General features: G+C 39.2%; 1 protein-coding gene across 1 annotated transcript in view; it reads left to right on the top strand.

Moving 5' to 3' along the window:
• The window catches only part of KIF26B (kinesin family member 26B), a 295183-nt gene that overhangs the window by 96936 nt on the left and 174673 nt on the right, over nt 1-23574 (top strand). Inside the window, exon 4 of the mRNA XM_048298554.1 lies at nt 18049-18215. Coding sequence (XP_048154511.1) covers nt 18049-18215 — 167 coding nt within the window. The remainder of the gene's footprint in view (nt 1-18048; nt 18216-23574) is intronic.

Below are 23574 nucleotides of genomic sequence, written 5' to 3'. Positions count from 1 at the left end.
CCTGGGTTGTATATACCAGGAAAGTTGCAGGTCTGACTGGTAGATGTGAGTGTCAAGTGACTAAGCTGCAACCAGTGCAAGGTCACAGTTGTGTGGATTAGTGAGTGAAATGTTTCTATTGTGAGAGCTCTTTGAATCAAATACATGCATCTGTCAAGCTTTACTTCAAATTAATACTTGTTTTAACTTGGGAAAGTGGCATGTATATGTGTATATCAAATATCTGCCTAAATTTATGCAAAGGTGTTTGGCTAGTGGGAAGGGCAGGAAAAGAATTAAAGGTTGGAGCTCTGCTTGATGAAATAATTTTTGCTTCCCTGACTTCACTATGGCTGCATGCTCAATGTCACTGGATAATTATACAACACCTGTAATGTGAATCCTGCCATTTCTTTACATCAAGGCTACTAATAAAAGCAGAGTTTAGGCCTAGTTTTGTAAAAAAAAAACCCATGTTTTTTTAGCATATAATGATATATTCTTTCCTGCAAAAGGCAGCTGACAGATATGGTTTATTATTGCTTTCCTTCATGAAAGGTTTTAGGCTGTTGGAGCTAGGCAGTGTAGCTGGATTTAAACACAAATTGTAAGCACAATCATCTCTTTGTTTTATTCTTGTATGTTTTCTCAGTTACTGCAGTGCAACATAGAAAATGGAAAATTAATTCAACTGCTATTAACGAAATTATACAGAGCACATCACAAGAAAATGTATAGTAATGAGATACTATCAGTGCTTAATTGATCAGTCTCTCTGATCCCTGAAGACTTTGTGTGAAGTTTGTTGCCAGTGTGCAGGAGGTAAAAAAGGATGTGACATGATTGTACGATACTGCTATATCATGGCAGTGATCAGAGATAGGACTGACAGGGAGAATGTACTCAAAAAGCTCTGTCTACAGTTGGACCAGTTTCTACACAAGTAATTTTGAAGAGTCTTGCAATGCTAGGTAGGTTTAGCTGAGGCTTAGTTTGAAAGCTTGTGAGGATTTCTGAGTTTTTTTTTGCTTTGAAGTAATGTAAACAAAAAATAATATAATTTGTCCTGTTCAGTAAATGATACAGCAAGATACTATTCAAGTGACTTAGGAGAACAACGCAGCAAAAGGTTCCTGGCCGCCATGCTTTCTTGACAACTTACAAGAGCATCAGAGGGTGTCCTAAAGCTTATCTACTTTATTTTACTTTTAGATGTAAAGGCTAAATGAGGGATCAAGTTGTTTTCATGCAGCTAAGTGCGTTGGAGGGCAAAATCTAGTGCTCATGTTACTGGCTTTTCATTGTTTTCTGTCCTTAGTCAGTCATCACAAGGGTCTTTGCCTCTATAATCCTAAATGCCAGGATATGCCATTTGCTGCCAGGATTTAGGAGTGATGCTTATGATCTCCTGACTGTTGTCTTATACTTCAGAACCTTGGTAAAGATCCTTTTAAACATTTCCAGAGCCCAACTTATCAAGATTTATTTCTATTTATGTAAAAGTAGGTGAAATGCCAATACCTGACCTGCTTTAGATCAAGATTCCTGGAAAGGGGTTCAAAATAGGGGTGGTATGTATGTGCAGATTATGAGATTTTTCCAATCCCAGTGATGTGGATTTCTCTGCTTCCTTTTCCATTCACTGCTCAATCACCTTAATCGTGTATTATGAATATTTGCTACTTCTCCCTGCCATCTCAATGCTTTGTCTCTGAAGCAGGGACAATTGGCACTGGTGCAATGGGCCATTACTTCTGTGGCCTCTAGGCACTTTATGATTCAGTGAATATGAATAATAAAGCACCTTATTCCTCCTCTGTTCTCCAGGGAAGGTGATTTCAAGTGTGGCGGTGAAGGATTATTATGGCTTGGTTTCTTTTTGAGAGTGAGAGAGTGGGAGGGCACCTATTAGTTATAAATGCTTAACAGAAATGCTGAAAAACAACTTTTTTTCTCCTCAGTATCCCATTCTATCTGCTGGAAAATTTTATATGATTCATAATAAAAAAAGTTCTTTGGTAATGCTATTGCTGCTAGTATTCTTGTGCCCAATTTGAATACATCAAGTAGAACTGCCTCTTCATAATTTCTTGAAGAACCTTTAGATGCTACCACAGAAAGCCAGAGGACCTGTAGGTGGCCACAACTCTACTACAGCAAGAGAATGGTTTGTGCTTAGGCCATTAGAGAATTTGCTCCCAAGACTTTTTAAATGTTGCATGAACATGGAGTGGGGAAAAATGAAATTTTACTGGGAAACCCATAATGAATTGATAACTGTAATGTTTTGCAGACTTTAAAGTCCATATCTGTAAAATGATCAAAAATACTTGGAGGGAGGAAAGAAATTTTATTGTGCTATGCTTTATGTGTTAAGAAATGGATGTACAGGAAAGTTGAGGGATATGCCTTAGGTGGCTGCTGTGCAGTCTGTGAAGAGTTGAGAGAATAACCTTTTCTCCTGTTACAGCCAGGACAAAAAGGGCCATCTTGGCATTTCATATGTTGAGGTTAGATTTTTCTGAGCCTGCCTGAAAGGATCAATATTAGAGTGGATTACGAAACAGAAATTATAAGGGCTCAGAACAATTTGAAAAAACTTTGGTAGCAGAAGGAACTGACTAAAAATAATTTGTTGGTTGATTGTTTTTTTATCTTCAAATACAGCTTGAGCTGGAATTTTTATCAACTGCACAGAGTCCATACACTCTGCCTTTTACAACGAGCAGCTACTGTGCTTTCTGAGAAGAAACTTGCAAGTAAGGACTTTGTTTTAGCGGGATTCACTTGAAAGCATGCCCTTGGGAAAGAAAAAGAATGCAGAAGTTCTAAATTGACCTGAAGTTTTTAGGCTTTAGCATCATTCAAACATATATTTTCAAAAAGCTCCTGAGTCCAGGATATATCTTTCTTGTTTACTCTGCCTTGATTTCTGACTTAATAAAAGTAATTCCAGGAAATACTAAAATCCTCTCATTCTCCTACAATGGTCTGTTTTTTTTCCTAGGGAACCTTACAGTAATGCTTTTCATTTTTTGGGGAGGGGAAGTTTTATAATCATCTATTCATGGTGGATAAGACTGAACCCTGTGTGAATGAACCCCACTGGCCACAGGGGACACTGCAGTAAGCATCAGCAAGCATTAGTTCTAGAAGGCTTGGTTCTTTGTTATCCTGCATGTGTAGTACTGCTCTACGTTTTGGAGCTGCTTCATGCCCGTCTTGTATTCCCTTTGTCCTAGAGTAAATGTCTGTGCAAGATGACCTGTGAAGTACCTGTAGTAAACTTTGTGAAGAGACAGTGGAACATTTTACTTCAGTTATACAGGTTACAGCACTATATTTCCACTGTAGTTAGTGATCCTTCTTTTGACATGTTATACGTAGCAGCAAATTAGTCTATGATGCTCTATTAAAAAGTAATTAAAATAGGATAAAGAGTTCCTTTCAAAAATTAATTTTAAAGTAACTTCTGAAAATTTTACATTGCAAACCCACTAAATAAGTTGAAGGGGAAACATTCAAAACAGTTCATGTGCAAAGAAAAATTCTCTGTGCAGTAAGCCAGAATAAAACTGAAGATAACAAAGAGACATTTATTACAGTTCAGAATAGTTTACTAGAGTTCAGGCATAATTTCAGATGGTGTGCCAGTTTGTTGTTGTTATATTTGAATTTCATTAAATACAATTAATTAAATCTACTGTAAATCTGGGTTATCCCCAAGGGGCCAGTTAGTATAATCCTTCTGTTTGCTTATAAAAAATATCAACCAATGGTTCCTGCACTAATTTTAATCACTGTTTATTTTTAAACAGTAGTGAAGTACATTTTGTCATTTTAGTTTCTTGTGCAAAGTCCTTGAGCAATGAATTTTTGTTGTTATTTGTGTCCTGTGTAGAAGAAACTTTATATTCATTGTCAGAGTGTTTAAAAAAAAGATAAAAAGAAGAAAACTAAGTAGAACAGTGCCATTTGAAGTTCATTTAGTCTGACTTTAAAGAGAAAGAAATGAATGTAGTTGTAAGACTTGATAGTATACTTTCAGACGGTAATAAAAATTAGCAAATTTTACTAGTAAAAATTAGGAAATAATAAGCCAACAAGGAGGCAAAAATTTAAAAAAATGACAAGAGTCTTAGACAATTTACAAAGCATGAATCTACCTGAAATTAGTGTAATTCAGAGGCAGGCAATCATTTATAACAGCAGCTGGAAGAGCATGCTATGGATATGTACTGTGAACATGTTGTGCTGTGAAAGTATACACAAAGTGTAGCTATGAGTAAAGAGTAAAGAATTGGTAGTATTTACTGTGGGTGCTGCATTCCAGAGTTAAATGCATTAGGTAGTAAGAGGTGTAAGACTTTGCATATGACTGCCTTGTATTTGTCTTTTACAGCACTTCTCCTAGACTGGAAATCATACAAAATCATTAAAGCTGTATGGAGCCTACCCTTGGTTTGATCTGAGTTCTGTTTTAGTGGAAGATAATTCCTGATGAATCAGGTTGTTATTCGTCCACACAAAATTCCCATGATAGGTTATACTGATGGAATTTGAAATAATATAATCTCTTGAGGAATGATTGCCTTTTGTTAGTGCTGTATAGTGCTGAATGGATATTCAGTTGTTCTCTCTCCTGCCTTTCCAGAAATAGCTGTAGAGCACACCCAGACTAAAGCCTGTGCCCCTTCCTCTCTCTAATTGATTTTTCAGAATGGTGCAATTTTGAGAATATGCATGTCTATAGTTTATATCTTCCAAATTGATCACTGATTTTTTTTAATCCCACCTGAGAAAAGTAAAGGAGTTAGGTCTCAGCATTTTCTAAAATAGACTCATTTAAAAACAGTGATGAGAGCCAAATATTTTTCTTCATTTGACCTTATTTAGCTGGTCACTGGAGATGGAGATTGGTATTAATTACTCAGTCTGCAAGTGAATGTGCACAAAATTCTAGCTGAGAATGGACAGTTAGCATGTTTAAAGTTCTTAGTGTACAAAGGCCCTAAGGGGACACGTGGGAATGTCATCTTTGTACTGTAAAGCTGTCATAGTGAAGACGGATTATGATGGTTCCTGCAAACCAAAATGCAAATTGCATATAACTGGGGAAAGATCATTGTGTGCACTTGAATTAAATGCTAGGTCAGCTTTGGATAATGTAGTGTTGAGCTAGAGCCTGGAAAACTGTGCTTAGCTTGGATCCCTTCAAAGCTTGCAAATCAAAGCTGAAACAAACAATTTGAATGGAAAACATGGTAGAAGTTGCAGCAAATGAGAGGAGACAAAAACATGATTAGCTTGGAAAATAGAAGTAGGCTAAGAGCATATGTAAAAAGCTGAGGATGTTCATTGCTGTGTATGAAAGATCCATCCCGTTCCAAGTAGAGTGCCATACCAAATGTGTGTCTTGATGGTCACAAATTGATCTCTTTGTGCCACTGAAAGGGAACCAGAACAGTGAGAGGCCCACTTACTAAGGATTTACAGTATGCACCAACAGAATTTAATCTGATGTTCCATTGAGGATGTGCTTCTCCTCTTTTTTTTTTTTTTTTGCTTTCATTAGCTGAGAGGGCAGTAAATCTAGAGCAAACAGAAGACAGCATAGCATAACTGAGCACCTTGTCAGCCTATGGAATTCAGCCCAGGAAGTGGCCTCCAAGTCAAATGCTTATGGTTGGGTGATTTTTATGACTGCTAATAACAGCTGTAGCTATGCAAACTAAGGTAATAGGGCAACCAAATGTATGACTTAAGGCATTCACCTTCAGAGCAGGAAGCAACTGTTTCTGTCCAGCAACTGATCTCATTTGAAGGCTCTTCTGGAACCTTTTGAATTCTTTTCATGTATTCCTGTTAAAAATTATGATTTTTGCTATAATAAAATAATTTAAAAACGTTTTTATTATTAACATGAAAGAAAGATGTGTTCATGTATTGTGACAGAGATTAGAAAGACCAACCTTGTTAAATTTATAGAGGTCACTTCTGCAGTACAGCCAGGGTTTTTTTCTTTAGCAAAAAAATCTAAAGACTCCTCTGGAAACAAGACAGTTTCATGGCTGCTCCCACGAACACTGATAACTGGATATCAGCTGTTGCCCCATCTTTATGTTGGTACAATGAAGGAAGGGACATCCTCAAGGGGCTATTTACAGAATGGGCAGAAAAGGGCAATTTGGATTGTTGTGGTATCTGCCAGCACTAATTTAAACCTTTGGCAGCAGTTTATAAAAAAACTGATACTTGTGATTTCTTTCTGATGGGGAAGCAACTGGAATGGTACTAGTTTCCAAATAGAAACTTTCTAGATCCCTGGGGGTCAAACCCATGCACCTTTCCATGAGCAAGTTGGTGAGAGACTCATCAGACGTGTACTGATCTTATCCCCCAAAAAGGTCTGATCTTGAGGTGATTGTATATGTGGACTGAATTTATGTTATGCCATGTTCTTATGCAGTAATCATTGCAGGAATTTCTAAGCCTGTCAGATGCTTTTTTCCATACTGGAAATGAAGTAGCTCTCTCTTCTATTTGTGGTAGAATTTAACCATATGTCTTTATCTAAATAAAGACTAATGATTCCACCTATGTGTGCATAAACTAGTTATGGTTTTTATTCCTTATTCTCTTTTTAGCTACTGAAAGAGGCTCCTTTCTGGGTCAATAATGCTGTTTAAGTTAAGCCCACATGCTGTCACACTCTGGTGGCTTCTAGAGCTGTTCTTGCCAACTGACAAGTGAAAGGTCAGTGTCTCACAGATTGTTGTTTGTGATAAGGAAACAGCTACAGTAAGATTTGAACTTCTTATGATGTCTTGGCATTGCTGGCTGTTAGCAACTGATCAGAGAAATGAAAGCTTGTTTTCATAACAAATGCATTACTCCTGCACACAGTGAAATAGAGTTGTGCTTTGGCTTCAAAAATGCAGTCACTTCATTTAACTGCTGCCCCCCTGTGTACATGTGTACAGACAGGAGTCAGACATACTCGTATTTTGATTGCTGCACTAGTTATTTTAGCACAATTAGCCTGGCTGCTGAGGACTCAAAAGGTAGCTGATGCAACAAGGGATTACAGTGAGAGTGCTGAATCTGGACGTATGAAATCAACTTTAACTGAGTCACAAAAGAAAGGCATTTTCTTTTGTTAAATGTTACTAATCTGATAGGGAATAAGTTGTAGTGGAAAAAGATCCAATTAATTTCCAGCTGCACAGCTTTATAATGAAACAAGATATACAGGTAATTAAGAGAATTAACAACTTCAAAGAAGTAGATTTAAAAAAAACTTCTGAAAGCTATAGGCAGCCTTGGCTTTCCCACATGTTATTGCTGTCTTCTTGATGAGAAAGGAAGCAGTTTTATTGTGTTGTTGCACAGTGCCTTTTTGCATTGCTAAAATGCTTAGAGACACAAAATCGAGATCAGAACCTCTCCTTGCTAGGTGATGTTCCTATTTTTCACTTGCAGAGTCAGTATGGGAATATGCCAACTGGGAAACCTTACATTGCTGTTCTGTCAGCAGAGGCTTGACTGGTGGAACTTTGTGAATGAGAGGCCCGTGTGGGCCTGGCTGATGGTGCTTTACTCAGAAGGGATGGCTCACAGCCCTGCAGGGGTCTGCCTGTGGCAAGTCTGCTTCACTGAGGGCTCTCTGGGGCAAGGAGGGTGTGCATATTTACACCCCAGGATGGCTATCCAGCCTGTAGCTTCCTTGGAGAGGAATAGGAAAGGCTGGCATGATCCTGAACAGACATCAGAAAACTTTGAGGGTATTGAAAAAGGTAGTTCTGATAGCTGTTGTGGTTTTGTAACAAGGTAGAGGCCTTACCTTTCAGAAAATAGTTTGATCATCAAGAAGTAGCTAATAAATAAAATTTGCATGCTGTGTCACTCTGACTAAAGGAGCAATGCAGACTAGAATCTACTTCTGTACAGGGGTTGAGTTCACTTGAGGTAGATACTTGCTGTCCTGAATGCTTCAGATAATGAAATTTCCCCTCCTCTAACATTGTTTTCCTCTGTTTACTTTTCTGTTTAATAAATATATCAAAATAAAGTGAGGGAGCAAGAAGGTGGCTTGATCAGTACTGTTTCAGACTCTGTACTGATTTCTTTTGATGTATATACAGTACTATGATGTAGATGCAGGATGGGTCAATGAAGAGAGAGCAGTGGATGTTGGTCTACTGTGACTTCAGCAAGGCTTTTGACCCTGTCCCATGAAATCCTTGTAGGTAAGCCAGGAAATGTGGGTTAGATGAATGGACAGTGAGGTGGACCAAGAACTGGCTGAATGGCAGACCTCAGAGTGTTGTGATCAGTGGGGTAGAATCCAGCTGGGGGCCTGTAGTCACTGGAATTCCCCAGGAATCAATACTGGGTCCAGTCTTATTCAACTTGTTTATCAGTGGGATAGGAGACACCTCAGCCAGTTTGCTGATGACACTAAACTGGGGGAGTGGCTGATAGACCTGAAGGCTCTGCTGCCATTCAGTGGGACCTCGACAGGCTGGAGAATTGGGTAGAGAGAAACATAATGGGGTTCAATGAGGGCAAGTGCAGAGTCCTGCACCTGGGGAGGAATAACCCCAAGTGCCAGCACAGACTGGGGACTGACCTACAAGAGAGCAGCTCTGTGGAGAAGGATCTGGGGTTCCTGGTGGGTGACAAGTTGTCCATGAGCCAGCAGTGCCCTCATAGCCAGGAGGGCCAATGGTGTCCTGGGGTGCATCAGGAAGAGTGTGGCCAGCAGATCAAGGGAGGTGATCCTGCCCCTCTACTCAGCCCTGGTGAGGCCACCTCTGGAATGCTTTGTCCATTTCTGGGCTCCTCAGCACAAGAAAGAAAAGGAGATATTGGAGAGGGTCTAATGAAAGCCACAAAGATGATGAGGGGTCTGGAGCATTTGTCTTATGAGGAGAGACTGCGGGAGCTGGGCCTGTTTAGTCTGGAGAAGAGAAGACTGAGAGGAGATCTCATTAATGCATATAAATATCTCAGAGGAGGGTGCCAAGAGTATGGTGCCAGATTCTTTTCAGTGGTTCCCAGTGAGAGGATGAGAAGCAATGGCCACAAACCAGAACACAAGATGTTCCACCTTGACATAAAGAAGATCTACTTCACGTTGAGGGTGGCAGAACACTGCAATAGGCTTCCCAGGGAGATTGTGGAGTCTGCCTCTCTGAAGATCCTTTACCTTCTTTGTAGCCCTTCTTTGGACTCTCTAGCAGCTTTATATCTTTCTTATTTTGTGGCACCCAAAACTGCACACAGGACTCGAAGTGAGGCTGCACCAGCAGAGAGTACAGAGGGACAATCACCTCCCTCTCTTGGCTGGCCATGCTATGCCCCCCAGGATATGCTTGGCCCTCCTGGCTGCCCCGGCACTGCTGACTCATGTTCAACCTGACATTGATCAGGATGCCCAGGTCCTTTTTGTGGCACTGCTTTCCAGCACCTCCTTCCCCAGTCTGTCTGTACATCCAGGGTTACCCTGTCCCAGTTGCAGAATCTGGCACTTTCCCTTGATGAACTTCATATGGTTGGTGATTTTCCAGGCCTCTTTTGTCCAGGCCAAAGTGTCTCTGCAGGGCCTCTCTTTCTTCAAGGGAGTCAACAGCTCCTCCCAAGTTACTATTATCAGCAAACAAATTTAGTATTCCTTTGAGTCCTGGGTCCAAGTTAGTTATGAACATATTGGGGAACCCCTCTAATGACAGGTCCCCAGTCTGATGTCAGCCCATTCCCTATAAGCCTTTGTACCCAACCCATGAGTCAGTTGTTCACCCACTGCATGATGTGTTTATCCAGCTGTGTGCTGGACATTTTGACCAGAAGGATCCAGTGAAAGACAGTATCAAAATGTTTACTGAAATCCAAAAAGGTTACATGAACTGGCTTCCCTTGATCAGCTAGGCAGGTTACCTTGTCATAAAAAGAAATCTGGTTTGATGAGCAGGACTTTCCCCTCACAGAGCCATGCTGGCTGTGAGCAATGACTGTGTTGTCCTTCAGGTGTTTTGCAATAACTCCCAGTATAATATTCCTCATGATTTTACCAGGCACTGACAAGACTGACTACTGGGCTTGTAGTCACCAGAGTAATTTCTCTTATGCTTGAAAATTGGGACAGTGTTTGCAAGCTTTCAGTCAACCAGGACCTCTATGGACTTCCAAGACTGTTCAGAAATCATTGTGAGATGTCTCAAGATGACATCTGCCATCCCCTTGAATAGTACTCTTGGATAAATCCTACCAGGCCTCTTAGAGGGATCCAACTGGAAAAAAATCCCTGTTTTGTCAGGGAGAACTCTTAAGTGTGAGAATTGCAGAAAATATCTTATGGAAAAGGAACCCACCATTATTTGGATGTCTGCTCAGCCTGTAAGTAGCTGATCTTAGACATTCAGTGATTTGTGGCAAAATATTTCATTGAACAAGCTCTTGAGCGTGACGTGGAACTAAATATAACATAGCAGCTTTGATGGGAAGATGTGCTCATGCCTGCGAAAATTTGGATTTCATCTGTGCTGAGGAGTGCACTGGAACTGTGTTAATAGTGAAAATGATGATAATCATTGTCATCATTATCATCTGCTTTATAGAGAAACGTGGGAGGTAGCTGCAACAGTCAAAGGTCATCTTTCTTTTGGACAGCAGGAAGCTGGAGGTTGCAATTAAACTCTACATGCTGTCATGGTAACTAATATATGTTTAAATAAAAGTAGTTTATGATAAATTTTGACTCTGATTAAATACAGAGCATAATCGGCATTCTTGCCATGCCAGTGATTCCCCCTTTAAAAAACCTCCCTCTTTGTAAGGTGTCTTGTTTTGTTTTTGCACACAATCTGTGCTCTTACAGTAGCCCCTTCTGCTAGATCCATATATCAGATTTTGTGTGCAAATTTGCGTATAGTAGGAGCAAAACGTGCCCTATGATAGTCTCTGAAGTTTCAGTATTCACAATGAACGTTGCCTTTGCTAAGCAGTTTCAGTATGTCTACATCCAAGAAAGAGTTTGAATGCAGCAGACATTATGTGTGTCCTTTGTCAGCCTCTTTCTCATAGAACACATTCTTTTGACAAGGAAAGGACTATCAGGATCTGCTGTCTTGCTCTTGTTCAAACAGTCTGTATCAGTAGTTGCAGTGGTCTCTGGCTATAGAGCAGCTTAGTATTTTACTGTGAGAGAAAAAGGTCATAATCAAATGGCAGAATGCTGTAGGATTATGTCAGTGCCCTTAGCTACAGGAACTTGCTTACTGATTCCAAGTTATGTTTTCTAAAGGTGAACCTTGTACTGAATTATTCCTTCAATGTGTCTTCTGTTGTAGTGAGTGATTTGTGAGAGATGCAGAGTATGTCCTTGGTACTCTGTGGTGTATTAAAAGATGAATGACTTTGGAAATCACCACCACTTTCAAGTTGCTCTGATTGAATGGTGTAATTGTTCCTTTTTGCCTTGTGAAGGAGGTGTCAATAATTTGATAGTTGTGTGGGCAGCACAAGATTCCTCTTTTTCTCTACCCCCCTGCCCCTAAAATCCAACTTCAGTTGCGCTCTACCGGATTAACCTCAAAACATTTGAAGCTGTGTATATATAATGATATTTGAAACTGACCCATTACTATTTATCTTTCCTATTTTCACAGGTTAACCTTTCCCCACAACATGGTAAAAATATGAAAATGAGATATAATAAATGTCAAATTATCCATGTTTGTCTTTTTTTTTTATACTGACTACAATGAATTCCAGCTGTTACCTTGTCCTTTGAATGCTACCAAACATGAGGTTTATGCTGCACTTTTTTGTTACTGCACAGAACTTAATGCAGAAGTTCCATGTTAGGCAAAAGGGATGAAGTCAGTGTTACCAGAAGGGCTCAGAGAAAATTTCTAACTTGTGGGAAGAGGACCTACTACTTATTGCTCAATTCCCTTGGTGAGGAATGCCTTTTCCAGGTGAGGTAGAATTCCAATATTTTCTTCATTAACCTCCCTTCTGAAGAGACTCAAGAAGTGTCAGCTCCTGCTCAGTTTGTTTTCTGATGCTTATTCCTATAGGCAACTTACTGTAATTCCACTGACAGTTTTAGTGGCTGGGAAGCTGGTAGCTGACAGAAAGCTTCAGGTTTTTGTCTCATTCTGCAATCTACTGCACTATCACATCAGACAGTGAACTCTTATGCACTAAAGAAAGTGGATAAATTCTTTCAGTTTTCAAAATCAGTTTGTAAATTAGAGTCTTGCCTCAACCTTTAAGAATTAGTAGGTCAAGCCCAGGAAAAACAGGGCTGTATAGTTGTCAGGAAAGATTTGGTTTTCTATGCATGTGTCAGAAGAAAGACCACATGCAGGATGTGCTGTGAGTTGCATCCCCCACTGCTTGTTTCATCACTCCCATACACCAGAAACCAGCCTCTTTGAGCCAAACAGGAAAAATAACTTTATCTTGTTATGACTGAGAAGACACTGATGAGCCAAAAGGAGTTGGTTGGAAGGTAGAAGATTAATATTGTAGAACAGCCAGAATACCTGATTGTGCGTAATGGAAAACTTGGTATTAAGCTGTTAAGCTTGTGTTATAAACAGGTTTATATGAATTTATGATGCTTTTGGTATATAGAACTTTGAGAGATGTGTCCTTTAGTGCTTCCCTCAACTCATCCTTAAAAGGGGAGTCTTTAAGAAAAACTTTTTTCTTGGTTAATGTGGACATTTATTGTCTAAAATAACCCAGGAAGTAATTTAGTATTTATTGGGCAGAAAATTCAGTGCTGCACTGAATAAAGAGTGGCTTGCCAAAGAAGTAATTCATGAGTGTACGTGTGTTTATGAAAGAGAGCTTTCTACCTTCTGTTTCTTCTTGCTGGTGAGCTTCTCTCCTGAGGTTAGGAATTCTGGACACTGAGAATTGCTTTATAGTGAACTTGAACACAGATTTATATTTTGAATTTAGCTTCAGATATGGATATATTTCACACATTTCTGTGCATGCATTTCATTCATCAGTTACTGATGTTAACGAGATTGTGGGGATGTTCTTGAGTGTTCACTAACTCCAGAGCAATGGATATTTCTCATCTTTCATAAATGCTAACTTTCATTTGTAAGTAAGGTAATATCAATTGGGAGTCCTCAGTTAGGAGCTTTGGAAACATTAATGAGCTTGGCTGTAAAACACCCTTATGTAAATATAATTAACCTCATACTGCATGGTGGCAAATCTTATACACGGAGAGACTCGGTAACTGGAATGAGAAGAGAATCTAGCCTGGCTAACACCTGTGGTTTAACTGCAGAGCCATCTTTTTCCTATGAAGCACAGAATTTAAATCATGATTTATCTCCAGCTCTCACTGTATAGTGTCAGAAAGCAGTGAAAGAGGAGGTTAATGGTTGCCTTGCATTTATGAGACAGAAGAAAAAAATGGAGCCTTGGGAGGACATCTGTCTTGTTTCATGTGCACTTGAAAGGTTTTTATTGAGGCATGAAAGGTTGTGTTGTTTCATGCTTTGTCTTTTTGTTGCTTATCCAGGCAGTGATGTACTGCCAACAATTCTATAAAGGAATTTCTCAAAATATGTCCTATTAACTGATCTTAAAGCTCATGTATATGCTACGTGGGTACTCACAGAAAAGAAAAGAAAGAGAATTTAGGAATCAAGTCTTTTACCCCTTAAGTACAGAAACAGCATCTACTAAGAGAGATGGTGACACTAAAGAGGCAGATTTACATGAACTGTGCTTGCCAGGTGTACGTTAGTGTGGAAAAAGAGAAAGGTAAAAAAAAAGAAAATTGCCTGAGTTTGTTAATGCTCAAAGTTTAATTTTTGACTGTGTCTTTTGAACTGAGATGAGGGAAAAAAGAAATTCTCCAAGAGCTTTGGAAATGTTTGTTCTATGAGTATTTTTCCTTAAATGCATGATATATCCTGGGTGATTTACTCAAGTTTGTGTATGTGTGAACTTCAGAAAGCAAGGCCGGAGAGAAGGGGCTATTTTGGCACTGTGACTGGAGCACAGAGTAAATGAGATGGTAAGATTGCCTCCAAATCCCACTCTTCAGGTTGGTTTAATAGTTTGAATGGTTTCTACACTCTTAATCAGTGAGGCAAAAGAAAGAAATGCAGAATAACTGACTTGAAGTCAGTAATCTTCAGATACGTGAATATTCTGGGCTCCTCTCTACCCCCTGCTTTATGTATATATATTGGACTCTGGGAATAAATGAGGATTTATTAGTCAAGTATTATGGGCACACATCTTGGTGTCTAGTGAGGTACTCAGCCTGCAGATTGACCTACATGTACAAATTTGTGCAGTATAAACAATACTGTGGAAAGCACTGGATGCATAAAAGGTTCACAGTCTGGCACAGATTTCGGCATAGCACCATCTTTCCCTTTCATTTCCATTAGCAGCATGACCAAAGGAAGGTAAGGAAAAGATAGCAACAGAGTGACTTGGACTCATTCAGGCAAAACCTGTTGTTCTGTTAGAGGTTAGAAATGTTGCAGTATCACAGGATACTTCTGTGAGCTTTTACCTGTGTAAGGCAAAGTAGTGTTGCAGGCTTCCCAGATTAGGAATTAGAGAATGTTTGAAATTCAAGTTAATATTTCAGCTTTCATTGCTTCTGGAGACATTTCACTGTAGAAAAAAATCCCACAATGGCAGAAAGTAAAAAGTGCTAAAAGCAGAGATAATTTCTCGATGTGGCTTGGACAGTTCTTATTTTATCCTGATTTTTCTGTGTCTTAGGTATGTTCCCATTTTGGTATCCCTGTAATACACTGTTGACTAAGACGTGTCCCTGCTGAGGAAAAGAGTAAATTGATGGAGTGCAAGGATAGACATTATGTACATTTGGAATTTAGTTCTGAGCGAGGTTCCTGCTAAGAAGCAGAATTTTTGCTTAAGAAGTGTGCCAGCATCAGTAAGGAAACCAGGCAGTGTTGCTGGACCCTCAGGATCAAGAGGATACTTAACAAGCCCAACATGCTGTTTTATGAGTGTCCATCCAGGGCACCTCTAGGAGGGCACTCAGGAATGCTGTTTTTTGTGGGTGATATGTCAATGTAAACCACAGCTCCCTGTTTTCTGCAACAAAACAAGTGGTGTGATTGAACAGGAAGGAGAGCTGCTGCCTGTCCAGCAGGCACTGGTGGTCAGTACCATACAGCTGTTTCAGAACATGTTACAGATGTTTGCAGTTTGAGCAGCTGACCATCCCTGTAGTACTTGGACTGTTGTGTAGGACATGTGACAAAACAGCAATGCTACTGAAACCCCTACACTTACATTGAAATAACCCCGTTCTGCATCTGCCCATAGGGTATGCGATTACTAAAATAAGTGTTATTTTTCTCACTTCTCTCTGTTCTATTTGTACTCCACAAATACAGAATTTGTAAATGTGTTAGATTATTTCCACCTTCTTCTTCAGTTCCTTTGTAGTTTACAATAAGAAAATGTGACCTAAATAACAGGCTTTATAAGATCTTCATCCCCATTTATTAAAAAGTATTAACATTCTATTTGCTGACTAATATCTACTTCTGAGTACATAGGTGAGTGGCTTATATTTGTATCTTTCTAAAGGAATCTCATGTCTTTTTGGTAAGTGATTATTTTGGAGTGCTTGTATTTAGGAACTAGTTACTCAAAAAGCTCTGAAACCAAGCATCTAGACAATTTCTGGGAAGCTTGAGAGTAATACTTTTCAGGGAAGGTGTACAATCAGTTTGAGGCATTTTATTGCTCTGTGCAGTTCATGTTAGACTTGTGAATGTGGACAAGGATCATCAGAAAGTGTCTACAATTGCAGAAACCATGTCACCAATGGGACATGGCTTTCTTTTATGTTGTTCCAAGCACCAGGACACACAAATAGTTTCCTGTTTTGCAGTTGTCTGAAATGCCTCTCTCAAGCCTCACCATCTCAGAACTTCAGGGGATCTGCTGACGCCAATAGAAGTGTATTGCACTGGCTTTGGAAATTCCTATTTGGGGCTGGAAATCTTTATTTGGCAGAAGATGGGGAGGTTATGATTGCAGTTGAGATAAGTAAACTCATCAACTTCTTAGCTGCTGTCCATTTCCCATGAGAGTAGCACTTCCTAATGACATGGTCAGTAATGGTTAATGATTAATGATGATGGTCCATACTGATTTCAGATACATGAATTAGATGAACAAAGATGAGGTTGGGTTTATAAGCGCACTCTTCTCTGAAGGGAGAGCTGTCTGTTTAGTGGTTCCCAACACAGAAGGTGAGGAATTTGGTTTCAGGGTAATTTAAGGGGACAGAGCAGAATCTTGTGCTAGTTCATTGCAAACATAAATATCTGAGTTATCAAATGTGATGTAATATTTAAGGAAATATTGTTTAGTGAATTCAAGTGTGTTGGATGTCCCAGGTGGACATACATAGGGTAGCAGGACACTGAAGAACTGTCTGCCTCCATGCTGCAAATATGAGGAGGTATTCTGGCAGACAGCCTAAATTCCTGCATTCTACCAGTGCTATGAGATGATTTAAGTCCAGGATTTCAGCTATAGCCTTCCGAGAGCACTGCGCATTCAGTGTAGTGAATCCTGTAAACTGGAATGGCTCAGCATGGGATTAACATGATGGGGGCACTTTCAGCAGTTTTACTGGTTCCTCCTAGAAATAGAGAGGCTAGTTTAGCATTCCTGTTCTTGAAGTATTACAGTTGATTGTCTAAAAATATGTAAAATAAGGATAAACACTTCTTAGCCATAGCAGAATGGATAGCAGTTCTCTATGAGAGAAACAGAGGTTGTGTGATAGTTGGCCTAAAAAATGTTGTCATATCACATCTTTTTCCCTCACAAATACAAATCAGTTCTTCAACTTTGCTTTTAATAACTGAAATGTTTAACAGGTGAAATAAAGCAAGCCTAAGTGTAAAAAGAATCTCAGGATGTTTTCAAACACTTTTTTAAATGCACCTCACAAACATGTTTTGTTGTTTTTGTGGAGATAAGTAGAGGTATGAAATTGAACAGGTGAGAGACTACCCCTTGAAAACTTTTTGCAGGGGGAAGGAAACTATGCTGTGGATGATTGCTAGCAACAACCTGAGAGGGTTCTTTTCAGGCATATGTTGCAATTTTGTGACATGCATTGGTGAACAGAAGCTATTTGTGGTGGAAATGAGGGAAGGAGGAAAGGAAATTTGTTAGAATTGCATGAAGTACAGGAGATGACATTACATAGGTGTAAATTCATGCAGATGTCAAGAAACTGAATTCAAAGTATTGAGGAGTTACTCCAATAGAGCTGACCCAGCTTTCTCCGAAGTCAAAGATCTTTCAGTTGATTTGGGGAGAGCTGGGTCAAGTCTGATGAAACTCTGATTCTTTTCAGACAATGAAAGGCTGAGATGAGACTTCCTAACAGGGGGAAAAATGTTAGATGGGCCATCAGAAGAATGAAATCACACGATGTTTACAATCTTTTAAGAAAGGCAATGAAAGTCAATAGTAATGATCCCAATTTTGCAGAGTGATGATAAATTGTCTAAGATTTTTCCAAGGGACTCCTTTCTATGCTGCATGTTGAGTTTGCTGGAGAAAGGTCAACAAAAATGCTTAATACACTAGTGGGGTGTTATTTTACAAAGAAAAAAAAATGTTGTTTTTAAAATTTTTTTCCCCCTTGAAGTAAAATTGAAATATTTTGCACAAATCTGAGCTTTCTTGTATCTTGAGGTAAGACCAAGCAAGGATTATGGTATACTCTTTTTTTTCTGTATGGATAGAAAACCGTATACATTATTGACATTTTTAATGATGGGGTAAATTTATCCCATTAGTTTTAATGCAGACAAGGTTAGAGCTGAGTTTAAGTACTATAGATTAGCATGAAGGCAGCAACAAGATTGTTCACAGAGCAGCAAAGAGGGAGTGAATGAAATGCCACTCTCTTACTCCATCTGCAATCCAGAGGCATTGCTGGATTAGGAGGGGTCAGCCAGTGAGCTTTAGCTGATGACTCTTCTGGTTTTTTTCTGTCTTCAGATATCTCAGCTTATGACAGAGACTAGTCGAGAGGGCCTGACTGAAGCAGCACTGAACCGCTACAATGCAGATAAACCCTCCCTGTACAGCCTCCCTGCTTCTCAGAGCACCTATGTTGCCAGTGAAGTATCCACAGGCACCTCGGTGGCAGCATCATTTTTTGCCAGGTAAGAGAGATTTCTCAGATTTTCCTTTGCTGGACACATAATTTCTTTCAAAGGAGACAAGTCTGTTGTGAAGAAGTGGGGTTGAGATGTCAAAACACGGCTGTGGATACAGATCTATCACAAACTTGCAGGAATTACCATGAAAATATTGTTTAATCCACCTGTGTGCATTTATCCATACAGTAGGGATGATACTTCTACCCTCTTCTGTAAAATATCTCTTTAATGCTTGATTTGGATTAAAATGTGATGTGCTCCCAGAATAGCACTTGACTTTGTGACATTTTTAGAGGGGTGTATCCCTGAATAAGAAGGGCCCATCCAAGTAATTTCCTGAGATGGGTAATTAATTATAGAGCTAACTGGAGGTGGCTAGTTCAGTTTGGTGGCAATCTTCAGACTTTACTGAATTTTACTTCCTTCCAGGGAGATTATCAAGATTCCACTTTCAGACTAAAAAGTTAAGGTTTTTGATTTCGCCTTCTGTCCCTGTCATGCCACTTATGTGACCTGAGGGTCTAAATTCAGCCTTGGAACATTCTTTATGTTGAATATTCAGACAAAGTTAAAAATCTCGATGAGATAAAGTTTCATTTAAAAAATCAAATGGCTCTCTTGATTAATTTGTTAGTAAAATGTTTTGTTAAATGGGCATATCAGCTCATAAGTGAAATATCAATTATCACAAAAATATCTTTTTGTGCAGAAATATGCTCTTTGCAGAACATAATCTCTCCAGTTGAACCCTTATGTAACAAAAGACATTGAAATAATTCTTGTCTTTTAATGTTTTTTATTAATTAGAAGATTGACTTGGGAAGAGTTATGAAAGTAATGAAATAACAGGAGAATAAACCATTATTTTAGCACTTCCAATCCAATCCAGTGGGAGATCTTGATTTCAAAACATGGAGTGAACTTTGAGTGAGTGCCTCAAAAACTTTCCGATCAGCTTCCTTCCCTTGAGAGAGCCAAACTATTACTAATTCCACATGACTCTGTCTTATTTTAAAGATAAATGGAAAATATAAAGTTTTTGGACTCCGTAAATCTGGAAAAAAGATTTTCCTCTCCCATTTTTCCTCACCAACATGAGGGCTGCATATGTTTGATGTCAGTGTCATACAGCAAGTGAGTCATGTAAAAGGGTTAAGTGTAGCATTTTAGAAGATCCAGTTGTTTGGGACAACTCTGCCATTTTTCCTTTGCAGATGTGATGCTGCAATAGCAAATGTGAATGATGACAGTGGTCTTGGTTTGCTGCCCTTTTCTGTTTAACTGCAGGCAATTTAAATTAAAATTGCTGAATGTACACACATGGTAGTATCTTACTGGAGTGCAGATTGGGATTAGCACATATTTTAGCATGAATTGATTTATGAAGATGACTTGACTCATTTGTTCTTCATTGTTTCATTGTTTATGCTGAGAGAATTCATTTGCTCTTAATATACTCTGCTGAAATGTAGGAAACTAATTAAATTTACTCAAAATCCCTAGTGTAAATCATAGCATTTTAAGTAGAACTCTGTTAGCTTCTAGCTGATGTTGTGAATTCTTGGGTGTGCTTGGTCCAGCAGAGCTCTCATGTTTAGACTGTTTATTTTTAAACTGTACTTAGCAAGACAAAAGCGCCTGGTTTAGTTTGGGGTATTGCACAATTAGATTAATATCACTTATGTGATATTATTTTGTCCTGGATTTCAAGTTACATCATCTGCTGGCAATTTAAGCAGCAAATTCAAGTCAGTTGTTCACTGCTTGACCTTTTAACAAGAAAATCCACAAGTTGCTTTCCAAATGTGAATCACTAATTTTTGTTTTGCATCTTATGTGTCTATTTGCATTTCTGTCAAGTTGGGGTAAGAAGCATAGGGTAGGGACCTATGCATACATGTATTATAAAATGTGAAGTAGAAGGCAGTTGTTGTCTAACTCATTAAGATGGTGCATTGTTTACAATGTGAAACAGTCCTGTGCATCAGGCCTATGAATTCTCAACTTTTGCTTTTTATGATTGTGAGTGGCACATGAAGTAGTGACTACCATCGATACCTGGTTTTTTTTGAATGTGTGTCACATGCAATGTTTTCACAGTGAGTAAGTAAGAAATTATTACAAAGCCAGAGAAATTTTCCAGTGTGAAGCTGAAGCTCAGAGCTGAAAAGCAGAACCTATTCTTTTGAAATTTGAATAATGACCCACAGTATTTCACTCTAACTTCCCTAACAAGCAAAGCAAACCTCAGATGAGGCTCAGATATAAATCATCCATCATCAGGAAAAAACCCAATTAACTAAAATACCATATTACGGACAAAATGTCAAGGCATCCGTGGAACTTTTGGTTGTAATTACTTCAGAAATATCAGGAGTGGAATACTGGGAGCTCATAATTTTTCTGTTCTCAGGCACTACTAGTTCAACAGTGACAGTCACTTGACTGGCCTGGAGCCATGGAGAAGTATCCTAAGGCCACAGTGACTCTCAGTGTTTTTAAAAACCAGGAGACTTATCAGATGTCTCAATAATTGACTATTACATCTGTAGCTGACAGATTTCCAAGCCAGCTAAAAGGCCTGCAACTTCTGTGAATTGTCATTTGTTGGGATATTGCTGCAAGGGGACTTATGACATATCCAGATTCCCGTGGGACAGTATGTGAATGCTTTAAAGAAGTAAACACTGAAAACTGGCCAAGTGCTCAGCTGGTAGGCTTATGAATATTAGATGACACAGGTATGAATAATGAATTTCTAATGGTGATTCTGACACAGAAACTGGATTCAATCAATTGTGCTTTTAGTGACAACCACCAAATTTGCCTTTCTGTTCAAGGCTATCACTCATTTTTGTCTCAGATTTGCTTCAATCATGCTAATTTAGCATCATCTTGCTTCTTACTAGTACACATTCATGATGAGAATAATTCATTTAGTGAATGTGAAATAATGTTAAGATTCTTTACACATAATGAATCATTTGCAGAGCATTTTAGAATTTTTTTGCATGACTTCACTTTTGCCTCCAGTTTGGGTCTTTGTCCTAAGAAGCACTGCATCTTTGGGCCATCGTAGCCTAAGGTGCTTGTGTCCAGCCTCTTGCCTTGTGTCCTCCAAGCACGATGAAGGAGTGTGCCACCCCAGTTAAGGGATTAGTAGATGCCTGTGTTGATGCTGCCAACGAACTGAGGGAAAGGCCTTCTGTCACTTTTCCCTGGTGTCTCTGTGAAGCTTTATCAGGCCAAGGGGAAGACTAACTTTATTCCTATCAATGCTGGTTTCTACGTGGAGAAAACTTCGGGCACCCTGACTTCAGCTTTGGCCTGGCTACTCTGCAAATAAACCTGCCCTTCTGAATAAAACTTCTCTCTTGTGACTGGACTGTAGAGTTTCAATAGTCTCTCAGAGGGTGATAGCACAATGCAGGAACTAGAAGTCAAAACTGGGCCAGAGCCTGTCTGTTGTCCATTACGATACATTAAAGTTTTTGGGGTCTTGGTGCTGTTCCTTGTTTGCCCCATCACAGTAAGCTTGCTTTACTGGAGAGGAAGAATTTTGCATCAGGACAAAGGAGAGACATAAAAGCGCATTTCACTTGGGAGGTAAAAAAAGGTAAAAAGTTTTTGAAGAGGTGATATTTTTGAATGTTAGTCTTTAAAGTTGTTTCCTGTTGCTAGTCAGGAAGTGTAATAGTGTATTTTGAACAAAAGCCTGCCTCGGTCTGAAATCAGATACAGTCATATTTGGATTAATTGAGCCTAATGGGAATATAGATAATCTTGAAAGTAGCCAGAAAATTCTTTTTTAGGGATCATTTTCTATGTCTTTATGCAACTAAACTCTAAAGAGGGCCACACAATGCTACTGTTGTAGATGTTGCAAGGCACATTTTTGAAACGGAATATCCAAATTTTTTAAAAGCTCTTACATTAGGACAAAATAAGAATATAAAAACTTAGTTGCATGTATAATGGATACACAGCTACTCAGTGTGGGATAAGCTCTACCTACAGTTACCTGAATTCTTGGCAAAACTGCTGGTGACCTTTTCCCCACTCATTCCCCATCCCTGTGTGATATGGCAGTGGGGGAAGAGGAGGTGAGGCAGTGCTCTACTGCCAAGGGGTACAGTGTGTTCAAAATGCTGCTGAATGTTCCACAGATTTCCCTTCCATTCCTGAGAATCCTTTTTGAATATTTTTTAAAAATTCTCATGCATCTTGCATGAACTACAAAGCTGATATGAATACAGTATTTGTGGGGCCCTCTTGTTAAAGCTGCTGTGCTGTTTTGATGACTTAGCACTCCAGAAACCCTGGAATCTCATGCCTCCCTGTTTTTTGCATACATGTGGAAAACTTCAGTTTATCACACAACTTTTGATGTTTGCTCTTTTTCCTTGTAGTTATTCTATACAATCTTTGAGTATATGTCTGTTTTAAAGCTCAAAGGAATCCAGAAACTCTTTCCCTTAAAGACTACTGTGTATTGTAGGCGCACACCATTTTAACATCCTGGCTTGAATTTTTTGGAGGTCTGGGGCAAGTTTACAAAAAATCAATTTGTCAGACCATGCACAGGAAAACCAGGTAAGAAACAGAGGCAACAGCTAGCAGAGGAGGAAATGGGTTAGAGAGGATATTCTTGTACCACAGAGCCAGCTTTGGCTTGGGGAGGAAGGTCCACAGGAGAAACATTGGGTTTGTGTGGGTAGTCTGGTTGTAACCATTGTAGTGCAAATGTGCCACTGGCAGCTGTGAGAGCCAGGTCAGGAATCTGCTGTCGATATCCCTGTGACAGGTGCAGGTGTACATCAGGCTGTGCAGGCACACCCAGGGCATTGGAGCTGCAGTGGCCTCAGAGACCTCTCAGGAAAGAGCCCGTGAACATTGTCAGATAGTGAAAGCTGCTCGTCTGTGCCTATTCAAAAAAAGAATATTGTTGTCTGAACAGCAGATGACTCAGATACGACAGTGTTTATTCATGCTGAAGAGTTGTGGACCCAGTTGCTTTTCAAGTGATGCAGTGGTTCCATAGTTTGGGCACTGCTTGGAAAGTTCTTGATATTAAATAGTTGTCACCTCAACATCCTTAAGAGAAAATGATTTTCTGAGACTTGGGTGAAAACATGTTTTGGTTTCTTGCTGTCTAACCTATGCAAAATCTAACAGGATTCTTTCATTAGCTGAAAAAACTAAATTTAACAGTTAAATTGTGGTCAAATTCTTAGACATTTTGAAGAACTATAAATTAATAGCTCTAATCAAAATTCCTACTCTTTTCCCTCATCCTTATTATATACTGCATAAGAAATACATAAGAAGAATGTTTAGATAAAAGATCCACAGACTATCTTTC

Source organism: Corvus hawaiiensis, chromosome 3, assembly GCF_020740725.1.
Source record: "Corvus hawaiiensis isolate bCorHaw1 chromosome 3, bCorHaw1.pri.cur, whole genome shotgun sequence".
In the NCBI taxonomy this organism is placed as follows: Eukaryota; Metazoa; Chordata; class Aves; order Passeriformes; family Corvidae; genus Corvus; species Corvus hawaiiensis.
The sequence above is the reverse complement of the archived record's forward strand: the minus strand, read 5'-3'. Positions and strand labels throughout refer to the sequence as shown.